The sequence below is a fragment of the Taeniopygia guttata genome, chromosome 12 (genome assembly GCF_048771995.1).
Source record: "Taeniopygia guttata chromosome 12, bTaeGut7.mat, whole genome shotgun sequence".
Lineage (NCBI taxonomy): Eukaryota > Metazoa > Chordata > Aves > Passeriformes > Estrildidae > Taeniopygia > Taeniopygia guttata.
Window position 1 is genome coordinate 17,694,281 of NC_133037.1, and position 18,137 is coordinate 17,712,417.

Sequence of the window (18,137 nt, forward strand, 5' to 3'; positions counted from 1 at the left end):
TTTGTTTTTAATCCAAGTTTCTTTTGGAAAGTAGGAAATGCTCTTGGGCCAAAATTTGGCTGGAGTCAAATATTTCCAAATTCTTGAGGGAATCTCATCTCTAATATTAAGAGAGAAATTTGTTTCTGTAATGTTAGGTACTTTCTACTCAGGATTAAATGTGCACCCCAATATTTTATAAAGGCCTTTTAATTTGCCCAGGGAATGGAGGCCCTTGTCATGTCCTCCTAGGTGAGGAGGATCTGCCTCCAGATCCTGAAGAACGTGGCGCAGGGGAACCTGTGTGGCATCATGGAGACCCGGCCCTTTCTCTGGATTTAAACCTCCCATGTAGCTCTGTGGCTTTAACTTCACATCTTCGGGGCTGTCACCCCTCTGCTGCCACCCCAGAGCTCCTGATGGAAACGCTGCCCTGCGCCCCCAGGCAGGCACAGGCTGCCCCTCCAGCAGCACTTCTCACCTCTGGGCTGGGAACAGCACTCACACACGGACTTGAGGGTCTTTTTTGCCCTGAAATTGCCACTGGCAATTTTTGTGAAGGGTGATTATTATTTTTTTTTTTTGTAATGTTCAGTGAGAACAGTAATAAGAGGTTATGAAGATGTGTTAATTAAGGAAGGCTTTCTACGTTGACATTTTGATGTCATTCAGTCTGTGATTGTTTTCTTGACAATCCCCTTGGATCTCCTCTGTTGAACTTCCTTGGTTGCTCCTTGCCATGACCTGATTTATGTGTTAATGTTTTCCAATCCTGACCTACAGAGCAACCACTTAATATGTCTTAACTGTCTCTTAAGATGGACCCAGGGATGTTCATTTAATTTAAATATCAAGAGCAAGAAAAAGATTTCGCATTATTTGGAGCAATTATATTATTATAATTCAGCACATTTTTGGTACTATTTCCTGTATACTCTCAGTCAACATCCTTTTACTGGTGCCACATTAGACATCTGTGTTTGAGTAGGGAGTCAGGGCTTTGTGGGTGATGCAAAATGTGCAGAGGGCATTTGTGTGATCCACTTTAAATCCTAATGTTACCTTCTGTGGGTGGGAAATCCTAGCTCGGTTTTAATAACCAAAAAATATGTTTGAAGAATCATTCTCAAGGCTAAAGTGGGAATGGGAGAAAGAAAACCTTACATTCCCTCGTTTTCTCTCTATCCCTTTCTAAAAGCCCCAACACCATTCAGAAGGTGAGGGTCTGTGATGCTGAACAAACCTGGAGGATCCAGTGTCTGTGGGGTATCCCACTGACTTAGGATTTTTGTTTGGCTGCCAAACCCTTCTATAACCTTCAGTTTAATTGTCTCTTAGTGCTGGGTGAAGATCTGTGCTGTTACTGCTCTGGTATTTACATATCTAACACAAAAAGGAATTTGTATTGGCATTTTATTACTTAGCTGGTGATGGTTGGGATGATGGTTATTTATTATTGATTATTAGTATTTCTTAAAATCCTTGCCCCAAATCTAATGGCTTTATTGTACATGATATTATAACATGACAGAGCAAAACAAAAATGTTTCCAGGAGCCTGGGGTACTGAGGTGAGACATGTGGATGGTTTCATGACTATCAGATGGAGTTAGAGCTGAAGGATTGATTTCTGGTGGGGTAATTCTCTTCCCTCTCTGCAGCCCCACTCCCACTGACAGCAGAACATTTGTAAAAAAAAAAAAAAAAAAAAAAAAATCCTGACTCCTCTTTCTTCATCCTGGACCTTGAGCTCTCACTGAATGCTTTATCAGCCTTTACAGAAAGTTTCTTGCTCTCTGTTTAGGCCAGAAAACCATTAGTCATCTGCTACAGTGCATGTCTTGCCTTTAATATTTGATGTCTCATCTGTTGCCCCAGTCCTTGCTCATGTTTATGTGCTGCATGTAAGTCCAGTCATTAGATTATTATGAAATCATGGCACATCTTTCACATGAGTGGCTTTTTTTGGGGCTGTTTTCAGCCACTATCAAGAACCATTTCTGGTGCTGCTGTTATTACTCATCTTATGTAAACTGTTTGTTCCTGCTCAATGGCTTCATTTCAGGGCAATTCGACTTTAAAAAGGAATTAAAAGATGATAGAAGAAATAAAGCCCCAAATGGCTGATGGGGAATTAGAGATGTCATGGAGCAATCAGTGCTTCTGGGCAGTAACAAACCCTGCCTGGTGTAAATGTAAATCAGCAATCTCAGATGATGTGCATTCACTCCCCTGAACTGCCCCCAACCTGTCTGGGGCAAGAACCTCAGCCCTTCCCTGTCTCATTAAATTGAGATAAAGTTTTCTAGAATTTCTGCAGATTGAGAGATGGGAATTCATTTGCAAGCTGTTCTATATCTGTTCCTAACAGCTGTACCTGTTCCTAACATTTGCATTAGACGAGCAGTCTGTAAGAACAATTGTTAAGCTCTTCAGTTCCTTTATTTTTTGAAAGGTCACGGAATTAGAGAGGTATTTGCATACTTTGTGTGACTCAGGTGATAGCTTGGGTTGCACCCTGTCAGAGGGAAGGTTTTTAGGAGGGTTTTTGTGCTCAGATCCCTGGATTCGGGGTGCTGAGGGGTGACGGAGCTCAGAGGGCAGGACAGGGTGGCTGGGCCACTTGTTGCTGTCAGATGTGAAGAGGGATGATGATTAATGAGGAAGGGGAGAGGGAGGTAATTATTTTCCTGTCTCTGTGCCCTCTTTTCTCTATGCTGTCTGTCTGGATGTGGCTGTAAGTGTTTGAGTCCAGGAGGACTCACAAGGTTCTGCTCACAGGAATAGTCCCAGCAGCAGCATAAAGCTTACAGGACACGTGCTTAGATGACTGTAATTCCAAAGGCTTTTAATTTTTGGACGTATTTCTTTACCTTTATATAAGAAAAAGTATTCAAGTGATATTAACGAAAAAAGGTAATGAGATTCATTACACTTAGAGACAGCTTTGTAGTCCTGAGATTAGAAGGAAATTATTATTTGTTGAGGCTCATTCAGTAGTGAAATTCCAATTCACCTTGCTGGAATTAGATGATGCTCTCATTAAACTCTCTCTTGCTGATGGACAGCATTCTCTCAACTGACTTTATTTGAATACCACCTGAACAGAATTTCAATGTACTGCATGGACAATCTTGGTAAAACTGGGAGGTCACAGAGGCATCCGTTCCAGGGGGGAATATTTCCACTTTGTGCTTCCCATCTTTGGGGTATGTTTTCCTTGGAAACCAATCCTCTTGTGGCAGTTTAATGCAGGCTGTGTTTTTGTGGTATTCCAGGTGTTTGTTTTCCTTGGATAAACAAGGGTCATGAAGAATTCCTGATCTGTTTTCCTTGGATAAACAATGGTCATGAAGAATTCCTGAATGGTGTTGGGGCTTTTAGGAAGGGATAGAGAGCAAATGAGGGAATGTAAGGTTTTCTTTCTCTCAGTCCCACTTTCCAGTGGGAAACAAGAGAGGCTGATTCTGGATTACATCACAGTGATGACATTTTTGTACCTTAGGGACAAACCAGACCTTCCTTAGCATTTGATCCAAACCAGAACAGTTTCCTGGAAGTGTCCCTCTGCCTTCCCCAGTAAGGCTAAGGCAGACCTCAGGAACTGAATCTGTTGGTTCCAAGCTCTTCATTTGAATTGAAAATGTGACATTTCCAGCTCTTTCAGTCACTGTTACAGAGATGAAGCTGCTTAGATTGCTGCTGAGGAGATGGAAGGAAAAAAGCCAAGCTATTTCTTGCTTGTTGGAGAGGGAAAAGCAGAGCAAAACTCTGCTTGCAAAGGCAGAGAGTCAAATCCCACTAAAAATATTTAGTGTGGGACTTGAATTGTTCTTGTTACCCCAGCAGGAACTGGGCTGATATTTGTAATTCATGCTCATCAGGAATATGTGAGAGTCTGCAAGAGCTCTGTGGGCCTGGGGCAGGGTTTCCTGAATTGTTGTGGAGCAGCAGGAATGGCAGGGAGCTCCATGGGAAATACACGCAATTGGTGAAAGCAGGCAAGGAAAATGAAATAACTGTCCAGCTGATTCTTTGGGGTGCTATATTCCTCATTTTCTGTGATGGTGGGAGTGCTCATCGTAGGAGAAGAGAGTTTGAGGCCAAGGGGATTATGGCTTCAGAGATAAAATCCAAGTCTATGTTATCTCACAGGAAGAACTCAGGTGTGTCATACCTAATTTTTAATTATCTCCAATCAAAATAGTTGCCTTTCCTCTCTCCCTTCATTTCCACAGCATCCCTGGAAGCCTTTCCTTTCCGTGCTGAACAAATCTCACATTTGATTTTTAAAATGCCATTATTTACAGGTTTTGTTATTTGAAATTTTTATCTCCTTTTCTGGCTGCATCAGAAAAAGCACAGAAGGAATTTAATCAGCAATGACTGCTTTATTTGTTAAATTAATGCAAATGTAAATTCTTCATTCTTCAGCTCCTAATTTGAGCCAATATCAAACATTCTCTTAAAAGTTTTATGGTGGGGTTTTTTTTTTCATTGTTGTGTTAGTTGTGCTGTGCTTTTGTTATTTTTGCAGCATTAGAATCATTCTGTGTTTGTGCTGCTCCATTTGGTTGCAGTGGAGATGACTGTCAGAAAAATACAATTTTCCAGGCATTAATTGAAAAAAATGTCTTTATATTAAATGTGCAGGAACTGGCAGATGTAGATAAGGAACAGAGAAAATTCATTAAGTGGCATTTCTCCAGCTCTGCGTTCTTTTTCTCCCTCCAAAAATGCAACAATGCCAGATTAAATCATAAATGAATTTAAATTACTGCATGACATTGTAGAAAAAGTTTACTATGCAATCACTTTTGTTCTCCCACAAATTTTGGTGAAAACTTTTGGAAAATGAAACCTTAAGAAATTACTCAAGTGCTGGAAGCATCAGTAAATTTTCACACTATTTCCTGAACCCGTGTGCAATATTCGTATGTAAATTTAACCTGAATCTGCACATCTGTTCTAAATACTTGGGTCAAGCAAAGTTTTACTGCACAGCTTTGACCTAGAAAAGCACTTAAATAAAATATTCATGCTTGTGTGGAGAAATGAACCTAAACCCAGCCAGTCTGTGACTTTTCTTGCCACACTGAACAGAAAATGGGAGGCTGCTCCTTGTGCTGGGAATATGTGAAATCCGATGTCCTACTGAGCTTCTATTTCCATTCATGTTTTTTAGTCCCCATTGGTTCTTCTCCACGTCCTTGGATGTTTTATATCCTCACACAGAAATGATGTTTTAAATTGCCTTCATCTGCAATGCTCTTTCATTGTTGTCACAGGGCTCTAGGGAGAAATAAAACAATAATATTCAGGAGATGAAGTGGGTGTGTTTAACATTATAAAAACTCAGCGTGCCTGGAGCAGCAGGAAAGACATCTCCAGGCTCAGGTGCTCTGGGGCAGGTGTCCTGTGCTGCCCTCGCTGTGCTCAGGGCTGGCTGTGCCATCTGGGCACCCCGAGCCACCTCCGGCCTGGCCAAGCCCAGCCTGGCTCAGAACCCCATTAGGAATAATTAAAATTACCTTTTTGAGTAGAGCAGCTGAATTGGAAGAGATCATGAGGACCCCTCAAGTATCTTCTTATGCATTCTGAGGATTTTTGGGAGTTTTGCCTTGCCCCAGAGGCTCAGCCCCATTTCCCCACATCTTTGTCATTTCCATGCACTTTGCTGCACCTTATCTCTACAGAATTCTTGAAATCCAATTTCATCTCGTTTCTCCATTGTCTCCTTTCCTTTCTCTTTCTCTCACTCATTAAAGGAGTTTGTTCATTTCTGGCATTCAGTGGGAGTCAAAAAAAAACAGACCCAAAATTTTGCTGGACAGGATTGTGGGTGATGGCTGGGTCACAGGAGAAGGGAAACCTTTTGGTTTGAGCTGAACACTGGATGTCATTTTCCAGGATTTCTAAATAATTTATAATTAAATCAATTTCGTTATTAAGGATGAATATACTCTGTTTTTTAGATGAGTCTAAGTGAGTAATTTCACCAAGACTTAGAGAAAAGATTAGAATAATCTGTATAATTTACCCTTGTTTGTGGTTCTTAAAGAAAATAATATTAACAGAAATGGAAGAATCTGAATGACTGATGTCTGAATTCCAGCATTACGTGGACTATAGTCAGGAAAATAAGGATGACCATGGATGCTTTAGACAGTCTGTTCCTCAGTCTTATGGTGACTAAATGGACAAATTTTATCTTAGAAAAAAAGCAGCTCCTGGAGTTGCAGTGTCTCCTTGGCTTTGGAGGCTCCTCAGGTGAATTTTACACATGAAGAACACAGGAGAGGAGCTGTCCTTTGTGTGCCCTCCTGGCAGCGAGCTACAGGGCATCATTTCAAACTCAGGAATTCAGCCCATCCCAGTAACTGTGACTGGGATTATTGAAAATCCCTGCAGCTTTTCCTTGTGCTGTCCCAGCCATCCCTGCCGTGCTGGAGAGCTCCAGCGCCGTGCTGAGCTGCTGGAGCTGCCCCACCACTGGGCACAAATGTTCTGTGCTGGAAAACAGGCATTGTTCAGATGTCTGCTCCTTCCATTCTTGGAGTTTTTCCTTCCAGAGTTTTGTGTTGCTGTCTGAAGCTGTGTCAGATAAAAATTTCTGCCTCAAATCCCTGTCAGTGGTGCCCATGGAATTTTCCCCTCATGTGTGAGGTTGAGTTTTGGGGGTGTGATATAAATTGTGGGTGCCTTTGGTACAAGTCCCATGTGGAAGAGCTGAGAAAGGGGCTCAGCCTGGGAAAAAGGAGGCTCAGGGGGAATTTCTGGCTCTGAACAACTCCCTGACAGGAGGGGACAGCCAGGGGGTGTCAGGCTCTGCCCCCAGAGAACAAGGTCCACAAGAGGAAATGGCCTTGAGGTGTTCCAGGGGAAGTTTAGATTGAATATTAGGAAAAATCTCTCCATGGAAGGGCTGTCAAGCACTGGAAGAGGCTCCCCAGGGCAGGGGAGTGGTGGAGTCACCACCCCTGGGAACATTCAGAAACATGCAGATGTCGTGCAGTGGGGATGTGGTGGACTTGGCAGCATTGGCTTAAAAGTTTGATTCAATGATCTTAGAGGTCTTTGCCAACCTTAGTGATCCCATGAGTCTCTGATTTTTAGTGTAATATCTTCCTTTTGGCAGCCCTCTGGTGCTGCTCAAAGTGCCCTGGTTTGGTTTGAGTGGCTGCCTCATCCCTCACCTGCATTGCTCAAACTCCTGTGACCTCCATGGGCTCGCAAAAAGCCACAGGAGAAAAGATTTTCCCAGCCTTGGGAGCTGCCTGGGAGCTCTCAGAGGAGTTTGGATGCTGGAGGGTGATTCAGGCACTTGGTGCTGGCTGGAACCTGTCCCAGTGTCCCTGAGCACGAGGCCCTGCAAATTAAACGAGGTGAGGTAATAATAACCCCTGATCCAAGGGAGAGGCTCCTGTTTCCCAGCAGCTGAGGGGGAAATGAAACTTTGATGAGTTAACCAAGAGGCAGAAGCCTCCCAGCAGCTGTAAGGAGACACCTGAAGGGAAAGGTGAGTCAGGATGTGGCTGCAGTGGGGCAGGACCGGCCTGGCCAGGGCAGCAGCGCTTTCTGTGGTAGTGTGGGGTTTAGATGCTGGGAGCTGATACCTGTTTCCCAGTAAGCATCTCCTGTGGAAAAGCTGCTTGGGTGAGCATTCAGGCAAAGCAGGCAAGTCCACACACCACACTCACCATGGCAAGCTCAGCTGAGAGAGGCAGAAGTGCCTTTTTCGTGATAAATTCCAGCAAAAGTTTATTCCAGCACGCCAAAGGGAAATCAGGGACAAAATACCAAACCAAGTGCACAGGGTTAAGTATAGGGTTAGTGACCAGTGAGGGCCACAAGGGCAGGGCAAAGGGCTTGGCCCTACAGGGAAGATGGGACAGCCATCAGGGATACCACAGCTACGAGGAAACAGGGAAAGGAGAAACCACGAGAATTTGGGACATATGGGCAAAGGAAATGGGTGGATAATACTGCTGCAAGGCTCCATGGGGGAAATCTTCTCTTTCAGCCCAGGAGGACACTCTGTGGTAAATTCTTCCAAGGCAAGGACCTGGAGATTTGCCTGAAGGGTTCAAAGGATTCCACAGCTTTCATCCCGAGGAAAAGGAGAAACCACCCAGGAGGGACTGGGGGTCACAGGGCTGCTGGGGGAGCCAGGCACAGAGTGGGGATTCTTGGCATTCCCTCACTGCTTGGAGAGGACGTTTGCAGGGCTTCCCATTCCTGAGGTATCCCACATGCTTTGGGGGAAGCAGGGATTTGTCCTGAACCACCCGAGCCCAGGAATCCTCATGGCGTGGGGTTGATGTTTCCTCCCTCACAGGCACCTTTCTGTTCCTTCTGTTCCTCAGCTCCAGTGTTTTCCCGGTGCCATGTACAGATGGATAGCCATAAAGAGCCATAAATAATCCTAAATAACTATAAATAGCTCCACGTTGCTGGTCAGGTTCAAAACCTAAATTTCTGTAAGGGTTCCAGCTGGGTTGGTCTCCTCTCTAAAGAAGACAAGAGGAAACAACCTCCAGGTGCACCAAGGGAGGTGTAAATTGGATATTGGGGAACATTTCTCCACGGGAAGGGGTGGCCAGCATTGGAACAGGCTGTGGTGGAGTCATTGAAGGGATGTGTGGATGTGGCACTTGAGGACAGGAGCTGCTGCTGGCACTGGGAGTGCTGGGGGACAGCTGGACTGGACGATCCCAAAGGTCTTTTCTAATCTAACCAGGGATATCAAGTATTGTTTGGCAGAAATATGGAACATTTCTTGCAGTTTTTTATGCTGCTCAGAGGGGTATTTGAGCTCAGTTATTTTACCTTGATGATTGCAAGTTTTGGGTTTTTTTAGTTTATTTGGTTTTGACTTTTTAATCTAGTTTAGTTTTGTTTTGCTTATCTGGAGAGGCACCAGACATGCATCCTTTAATATAATTAAAGAGGAGGGAAAAAAGCATCCCAGTGGATTGTTCAGCACAGCCACCCATTCTTACACTGTGTCCTTAAATTGAAATGCTCTTAAATTGAAGCATAGTGTAAAATACATGGAGCCATGTTGTTTGTTTTTGCTTTTCTGTGCACATTTACTTGTCACTTTGCATTTTTCCTGTTGCAAAAATGTGATGCAACTCATTCCAGGGATGTGCTGAAGTCCATTTGCAGCCAGTGGTTGCTTTGAAGTAGCACAACAGAGGCTTTATTGATTTATCCTTTGCATTCAGAACAAAGACTTGTGTGATCTGCTACAGGTATTACCAAAAGCTTCCATCACCTATTCCAGCTTCATCCCAAAAATAATTTGTGCTTTAGGATCTATTTTCAAAAGTCATTGCTTGTATGTATGTATAGATATAGGTCTTATTCATATAAACCTCTGAATTCAAAGACTTTTTAATGATTAAACCTGACAGGAATTAACACCAAATGGAGCTCGTGAGAATTCTGTTCAGAATATCAGGACAAATCCTCTCATAAAAGCACAATTGAAGTGTAATAATTACATTTGTCAATATGCCATTGGTGCTACAGCTTGGAATTTTTCTTGGAGAAGTAATTTATAGGGATCATTTTCTATTTAATGGCAATTTGACCTGATTTGTTTTTATTTTATTTTCTTTACAGGATTAGCTGGCACTGCTGCAGACCTAGAAAAAAGAAAGCTTATTTTTGGAAAAAATTTTATACCTCCAAAGAAGCCAAAAACATTCATACAGCTAGTTTGGGAAGCGTTGCAGGACGTGACTCTTATAATCTTGGAAATTGCAGCCATCATATCTTTGGGGCTTTCCTTTTATCAGCCACCTGGAGAAGGGAATGAAGGTAAAAACTTTTCACAGAAGTCATCTCAGTTTAAGCAAAGCATGTGCTAAATCTCAAATCAATTCCACCACCACCCTCCAGAAGGTCACTAACAGGAAATTTCCACGTGGTTTGCTCCTGATCCCATTACATCTGGTCCTGACATATTTTTCTTTTCATCTTGACGTTTCTTTATGCAAATCCTGAGCCTCATGACGTGAGTTAAAGGAAAATCATAAGTTTCTTGTGAAACTGGAGTGGTTTTGATACGGTTTTCACCTTTGAGCCTGCATTTGGAGTGTGTTTGATTCATCCTTTGTGGTTGTTTATCACGTATTATGGATGAGAAATATGTAATTGCTTATGTAACTGCTGGATCCTGTTGCAGGAACAGACCTCCAGTTTACACCAGATGAAGGCTTGAACTCAGTGAGATTCACACATTTTAGTATTTTTAGTGGTGCAGCTCAGGCTCGTGAGCCTGGCTCCAAAGGGAATATTGGAGCAAAGTCCTTCTCCTGATAAATATTCTCCATATTCTGCAGGGCCTTTCTGGCTGCAGGAAGTTTTACCACCCTGCCTGCCCCCCGCTCCTTTTTCCCATTTTCCCCCACCCCCTTTGGAAGGCACTCTTGAATTCACATCCTTAAAATATTTTTTCCCCTCCATAAATGCAAGATTTCCATTTCTGGCAGCTGATCCAGATTTTTTCCTCCCCCCCTTCTCCTGCTCCCTCCCAGACTTCTAAAGCTGGATCAAACATGCTGTGTGAAATGACGTGAGCAGCTTGGCAAATGTAGGAAGAAAGTCTTCCTCTAAATATAGCCCTGAAATGCTTTTTACATTTGCTGCAGTTTCCTTTGGCTGCTTTCCTTGCAGCCCCTTCCTCCTTCCCTTCCCATTGAGCAGCACAATCAGCACGTAGCCATGCCCAGCTCCTGGGTCCTGCTTGGGCTTCTTTAATCCTTTATGAATAATTGGGAGTCTTTCATTGCTTCCTCACTGAATTTTGAATACTTGGCTATTGATTCAGCAGGTGCTCGATTTAGGCATGAAAAGATAAAGGAGTCGTTGCGGTTTTTTTAACTGAAGAAAATGGTATTTATTGGAATTACCTCATCTAACTGGTGGGATACCTTGGGGACATTGTAAATCATGAGAGATTCTTTACAAAACCAGGATTTAGCTTAAACTAAATGTGCAGATTGCCCTATTATATTTTATTTTGTTTTATTTTGGGGGAAAAGGAATTTTGAAAGGATGATTTCTCCAGGTTTTAGGAAGAGTGGAGCTGTGTCATCAGGCAGTGGTGGCTTGTTCCTTTCTTTTTCAATTTGTTATTTCTATTATTTTGATCCTGCATTTAAAATGTTTCTTTTCCCATGGGAAGACAGGAGCCAGCTGAGATTCTGAGGGAGTCGGGAAAGCTCAGCAGCACAGCCTGGGAAAATGTGTTTGTGTTTTCCTGCAGCACAGCATTCTATTCAATAGTCACTGCTTCCCCTGCTTTAGGAATTGCTTTCCTGAAAGGTTTTGCCCTGGTTTACACAAGAAAAAAAAATCAAATTAGTGAATATCTTGTAATCCATTTTGTGGAACACATTGCAAAGGACTTCCACTTTTTTTTTTTTTTGAAGTCTTTCTTTGTATAAATAATTCAATTTAATTTTAAGGTAAGTATATCATAAATTGCTACTGAGTGCACCTTTAATTTATTGATATATGACTTTTTGAAGGGTCCCAAAATAGAAAATGGACATATTAAGCTTGATTTTGCCTTAGTGAAGTGGGGAGTAATCCCACTTGAAATTGATTTTAATGGGTTTGTCTTAAGTATTTTCCTTTCCTGACTCTCCCCAGGATGAAAACTTCATTGAAATATACACTTATTGGCAACTTTTATGCTGATTTTTTTCCCCTTGAAAATAATATATTTACTTCTGAAAGTACAGCCAGGTGTTAGAAAGGAGAGCTGGTATATGTTGTTCTCTATTCTTGATCTTGCCTCCTCTTTAAAATTCTAATTTTTTCTTTTGTTTTTCCAAATGAAATGCATTTTCATTTTGAAAATGAGCTAAGAGTAGGTTTCTTTCCACACTGATTTATTCAACTATCACTGCCAATATTCTGAGCTCATCAACTTCTTGCTTGGAGCAACTTGAAAAGTTGCCATCCCCTAAAAGTGACAGTCTTGCTTTGGAGTATTAAAGGATAATATGGAAATGAGAGACTTAAGAGCAAAATGTCAGGGAAACACCACTTGTATCTAATTGAGCATTTATCTGCCTTTATTTAATGTATCTATATCTGCCTCTCACACATCCTAGACTTATATCTACCAATGGCATTACTGATTGGTATAATAAGTTGAAGACATCTGTATTTTTAAAAATTAGTATAACTCTTTCTTTTCTTGGTTCTTGAAACCCACTCATAACTTTTGATGCTTTAACATAATTAGCATTTAACTGCTCTCTGCAGTTGAAGCGTAAAATATAATTATCCCGAGGCTTTTAAAGGAGAAAAGCAGGACAAAATCCACACTTCCAACAAATATTAGAGTATATGAGCTGCTCAGGAGCTTTGTGTAAGGGTGGAGCCTCATGGCTGTGAGTGTTCACATCTTCATTTCAGACCTGGGTGAGTTTTGGAGAACATTATTTCCATTTCTGGTGCAATCAGGAATCTGATCTAGAGGAATCTCTGGATAAAAGTGCAGTTTTACTGCTTCTCCAGAAGCCACCCCAGTTCTTTCTTTTCATATTCCTTAGCAGGAGCTCAGGTTTCAAGAATGTTCTCAGGAGTGGTTTTGATGATCTGCTTTGCATTCCCTTTCACCATCTGACAGGCCATTAGAAGCAACTGAGAACTTCTGCATAAATTATTGTCAACCCCGTGGCAATTACTGCTCTCATTAGTGAGCCACAAGAAATCAGTTTTGTGCCCTTTCAAAAAAGTGCAAAACTGAGGCTGGATTTTAGCAAATGCATCTTGAGAGAAAATTTCCAGTGCAGTGTAGCCTCCCCTGCAGTGAGGATACTGGGGGTGGCTGGGGCAGGGTAAAAATATTTTTTTCCTCAGGAAAATCCCTTCTTTGCTGGGGTTTGTGGATTTCAGGGTGTTCCCTGGGCATGCAGAGCAGGGGGTCTGTGATAGAGGATTTGATGAAAGTGTGAAATAACTTAAGTCACATTCAATAAATAAACTAAAATTAAAATTAAAAATAATTAAAATTTAATTAATTCATATTATCTTTTTGTAATGTAGATTAACGGTAGTCCAGGACTAAAACTGAAATGTTTGTAGATCAGTATATGGTGAGATGATTTTTATGTACAATTTGTAAAGAAATGCCCTGTCCTATTTTTAAAGCAGTGTTTGAGTAGAAAGAGCTCCTTCATGAGAGCGAGCAATGGACTCAAACCATCACATTGCTTGAGGAAACAGGGCACCCTTTAGGAAAGAGAGCTTGGACTCAGAAATGCAGCAAGGGAATGGGAAATGGCTTCTCTTGGCCATTCCCAAATCTCTGTCTTATTGTGCCTGTAGAAATGCAAGAATTGCCTCTTCTACCTGGTGCTTTGTTATTTTTGCTGGTTTTGTTTTTTTTTTTTTTTTTTTTTTTTTGTTGTTTTGTTTTGTTGTTGTTTGTTTGTGGGTTTTTAGGGTGTTTTTTGGGTTTTTTTGTTGGTTTATTTGGCTGGTTTCCTCACTTTTTTCCCTCAGAGCTCTGCTGGGGCAGTCCCTTCAGGCAGAAATGCCCTGATGTCACTTTGCAGCTCTGTCCCTTTTGGGGCTGCTTCCCCCCAGTTCCCCAGCAGGATTCTGCTGCTTTGCTGCCTCCCCCATCCCTACCCATGTGAACTGGTCAAAAATTCCCAGAGCCTTCTGCAAACACCTTCAGCAGCAAGTTCTGAGCCCTCTCCAGTCCTCCTCCTTGTTTCTATCTTCAGCCCCTGCATCACATGTGGATCTTATTGCAAAAATGACTGATGTCAAGCCCTGCCAATCATCTGCCCTTTACAGGAGTGTAACAAACCTTTTAACTGTTCTTCCTTGAATTCTCTTTCCTTCTGTGGATTGCAAAGGGGGCAGAAAGCAGCCTGAGGTAAGATGTTTTAAAATCCCAGCGTTTACCAGGAAGCCCCAGGCAGGATATCTATTTTCCAGTTTACAGCTTTCAGTAGCTTAAAGGAGGAATAAAAAGGAAAAGTCTTTTTGGTTCAGGCAGCTTCTGTTAAAATTCCCAAGGCAAAGGTCTGGATTGAAAACAAAGTGAAGTGATCAGTTACATTGCTCAGTGCTGCTCAGCAGGGCTTTGGCTGGGTTACCCTTCCCCTTATTCTTGCAACAAGTCAGAAAAATGCAGGAACAGGACATGGTCCCCTGAAATTTGGGCCTCCCAAGCCACTTGCATTGAGATGTTTGTGGTTTTATGACCACCAGTAAAAGCTGCTGCTGCCCAGGGCTGGAGCTGGGGTTCTTATTGGCCTCTCATGACCTAAAAGAGACTTTATTTCATGTTCTATAAATAAAAGAGATGTTATTTCAGTGGGTTCACCACTCAAGGGTTTTCTTATCATTTTTATAATGTGCTACATTGCTCAGTGGGGACTCAAGCTGGAGATCTGAACCAGAGAGGACATCCAGAAACTGGAGGGAAGGTGCACAGCTCCACAGCTCCTGTGAGGATCCTTGCCCTCTCTCTGTGGAGGCAGCATTTGCTCAGATTGTTGCACAACTGTTGTGGGAATGTCAAATCCCTGCTCGGATGGGATGGACAGCAGGGCCCAAACAGCCAGGGAGAGGCAGGAGCCAACCTGTCAGCATTGCCTGAGTCACCAGGTAGCAGGAAAGGTTCTCCCTGCAGAAGCCAAGGCAGCCAAGGCGGGTGGTTTAAATTAAAAAACCCTCTAAAAATCAAGTCAGAGGGGGAGAAAAAACCCAAAGCCAAACAAACAGCTTCCCCATCTCCTTGGCCAGGTCTCTTGTGTGGGGTTGGAAGTGCTCTGCTGTTCCTATCTTCTCCCATGTTCCTCCTGTGGAGTACAGCCCAAGATGTGTTTTTTGGCATTTCATCTCTTTAGCAGGTCTGGAAATAAGTCACAGTGAGGAAGATTTGAGCAGCTGTTAGTTTGGGCATCTCTGGGAGAAAGTGAAAAAAAGTAAAACTTTAATTGATATTAGAAAAAATACCTATAAAAAAGAATAGATATGAAAACATACAGAGCAGTTGGCAACAAACTTCTTTTTCTTAGGTAGGAGTGAAAATGCTGAATGTAACATCAGCTAGCTTGAATTTCTGTGCAGTTTGTACTGATGTACATTAACAAAATATTATTCCCATCAATTTGGACAGTCTAATTCTCCTCCATGCAAATTCTCTACCTTGGAGTTCTGCTGCAGCAGAACAGCTGCAATAGTGTGTCTGCTAGGCTCAGGTACGATGTCCTCTTCTAAAGATGCGAGGTATTTCTCAATCCCCCCAGCACCCAGTGTGGGTATTCCTAAAAAAAATTTAAACCCATTGGAATAAGATGAAATTGAGCCATTGCTCTGTCAAAACACTTCAAAATATTGTTAATGTGCTGTATCATTTTGTTGTTCCAGCTCTCACCTTTCTTTAGGTCACTTTGTGGTTTTCCTGCTTTAGGCTGCTTCTGGGTTTCAGAAAAGCCCTTTCTATGTTGCCATATGTGTCAGCACTGCTTGACCAGAGATTGGATAAAATTCTGCTTTTTTCCCCCCTCAGTTTTTAAACTGTGATTTTCTTCCCTTCACTTTCTTTGCCAGTAATTGTGGCAGAACTGGACTCATTTTAGTAATTTCAGGAAGGTGATGTTTGGAATTTCTCACTCCTTCCATATCCAGTTGTCAACAACTTTCTTCCCACTCTCCCAGCAACGTTTTTCTTTCTCACACTTACTGCCCCAGATGAAAAAACTCCTTCTATTCCCTTTCCAAGAAGCGTCGTGTCTCAGGAAATGGGTCTAGTGGATATTTTTTTTTTTTTTTTTCCCCTGGGGATTCTAGAAACCTTCCATCTCTGTGATGAAATCATCTTGTTCTTAGATTGTATAAACACAGCAGATGCCTGGTGGGGAAACCTGGAAATAGAATCCCACGTGCGCAACCGCGACTTGGCTCAGGAGCCGCGCGCAGGTGTCGGCGGGGCGGGAGGCGACCCTTGGATCCACCAGGCATGGCAGGATTGGCTCTGCAGGAGCTCTGCCACCTCATCTGCTCTGGGAAATGGCACTGGGAGCTGTGAAATCCTCTGGGGAGAGTGTTCAGCTCCTGCCAAGGGCGGACACGTTGGGGTTATTGGGTTTGGCTTTCTGGCTGTCGAGCGTTTGTGTTGTTTTAGGCGTAGAAATGAGCAGGGCTCAAGAGTTCATTGGAACAGGGAATTCTCCTGTGCCCCTCGGATTAAATGGCTCGAGGGTATAAACAGTTGGTTTGGAAAAGGGAAAGCACTGATTGCTGAGGAACTCAAAGCAAATTTAATTGAACTGAATTAAAAGTAACCTGAGATGAATAGCCACATGAAGGTCTGGTGCCATCCTCTGAGGAATTCGGTTCATTTACTTCCTAGTGAGGCACTATGAATAGAAACTCAATGTTTGAATGCAGCATTTATCAATTTTTCTACCTTTTCAGCCTAGCCTCCATTTCTCTTAGCATTTTAATTCAGAAGGGCTATTGAATGTGTAACGAAGCACATCCATTTTTTAAATCCTTTGTCAGAGCTTTCCATCCTGAGGGTCTTGCAGGGCCCATTCAAGATTACAGGACATTTTCTGCAGGAAAATGTTGCATGCATTTCCCTGTCTCTAAAAATCTGCCATCCTGAGGTTCATTAATATGCAGTTAATCAATTTGATTAATGAGTGAAAAACTCAGAAATGTCAGAAATGAGTCAGCTGAACCAAAGTTAATTCTCTAGTCTTTGTGGTAGCTTTGCATCTTAATATATTTTTTTAAGGGCATTTTACATGTGATAACGTAGATTGCATTAAAAATGCACAAACGTAGGCAGCACAAAAATCTATTTTGTAAGGCCAATGTTAATGTTATTTCTTAACCCTGCTGAAATCATAGCAGCACACAGAAATAAACAATTGTAAGTCTTTTGCCAGCCCTCCCAGTTATGAAGCCAAGATCAAGATGAAAAACTGACTCCACAACTTGTGTGTGTGCACTTTAACCAAAGTCTCCCAGTAAAATTTTTTTGGGGTACTGATAATCTGTCATCTCTTCAAGTCCTGTCCATTAAACAAAATGTATTGGAGAAAATATGAAGCCTTTTCAGACAAAAGTGAGCCAAAATTCATTGGTTTTAACACTTTGCAGTGCTTTCAAGCCTAAATGTTATCCCATTTCACAGCCTGTGCCAGTACAAAGTCCCAACAAGAACTGAAAATATTCACAGAACTTTGCTGCAGGTGCTGAAAACAACAAGAAGTGGTGAACATCTTCCAGCTTCTGCTGTGTTTGCCTCATTCTGTAAGTCTGCACAGTGTTACATAATGTTCTCCAGACACTGAGCAATAAGAGATCAATGGAAAATCATGGATATCAGGGGGTATAAAGGCCATTAAAAGCTGATGTGTCCTAATAGGAATCCTTTATCGTCTTTGCTGCTAGACAGATCACACTGATCCAGCTGCCACTGCACCTGAGAGTTTTATTGGGCTGCCCAGGGAGAAGCATTCTCAAGAGAAGCTGAGCTATTGGAAAATAGCATTTTTTGAATATAAAATAGATTAATCTCAAAAGCAGAGATTGTTGTCAGAGTTAGCAAAACAACTTTTAAGGAGTGTTGCTGCACACACTCAAATTCTTTTCTCATTCACCATAAAAATTAAACCGTAAGATTCCCCAAGAGTTTTTTAAACCAGTCTAAGCAGTCTGTCAGCACGAAGGGGATGAAGCAGCTGGCAGCCTGGAAACTAGAAGAAACGGAAGTATTTGCCCTCTTAAAAACAGCTTGTTCTGCCAAAACCCCCATTTAACCTCCTTCCTCCCAAAGCATGGATGAGGTGAAGCAGCATATGGCTTCTAGAGACATTACCCCAGTCTGTTTGGCTAAAGAAATTTAGCTCTTTTAAGAGTTTGCTTTTTCAATTCCTGTTCAAAATATTACTTCAATGCAAGGTCTCAGTATCTGGGAGCAGGACAGCTCGGAGTGTGTGTGCTGTGTGTCCCAACCCTCATTGTCATCAGCGCTTGTACAAGGCTGAGCTCACAGGGACAGGATTGTGCCCCTTTGGGCCATCATTCCCTGGAGACACTGCTGAATTTCTGAAATATTTTTGCTTTGGTGTTATTGTCAAAAAAAGGGACAAATTT

The 18,137-nt window shown here is 42.2% G+C and overlaps 1 protein-coding gene across 24 annotated transcripts in view; it reads left to right on the forward strand.

The window, feature by feature from the left end:
* ATP2B2 (ATPase plasma membrane Ca2+ transporting 2) overlaps positions 1–18,137 on the forward strand; it is a 399,432-nt gene that overhangs the window by 274,805 nt on the left and 106,490 nt on the right. For all 24 annotated transcript variants that reach the window (XM_072934741.1, XM_032750663.3, XM_072934737.1 and 21 more), the window contains one exon: positions 9,609–9,806. In XM_072934741.1, the coding sequence (XP_072790842.1) occupies positions 9,609–9,806 (198 nt within the window). The remainder of the gene's footprint in view (positions 1–9,608; positions 9,807–18,137) is intronic.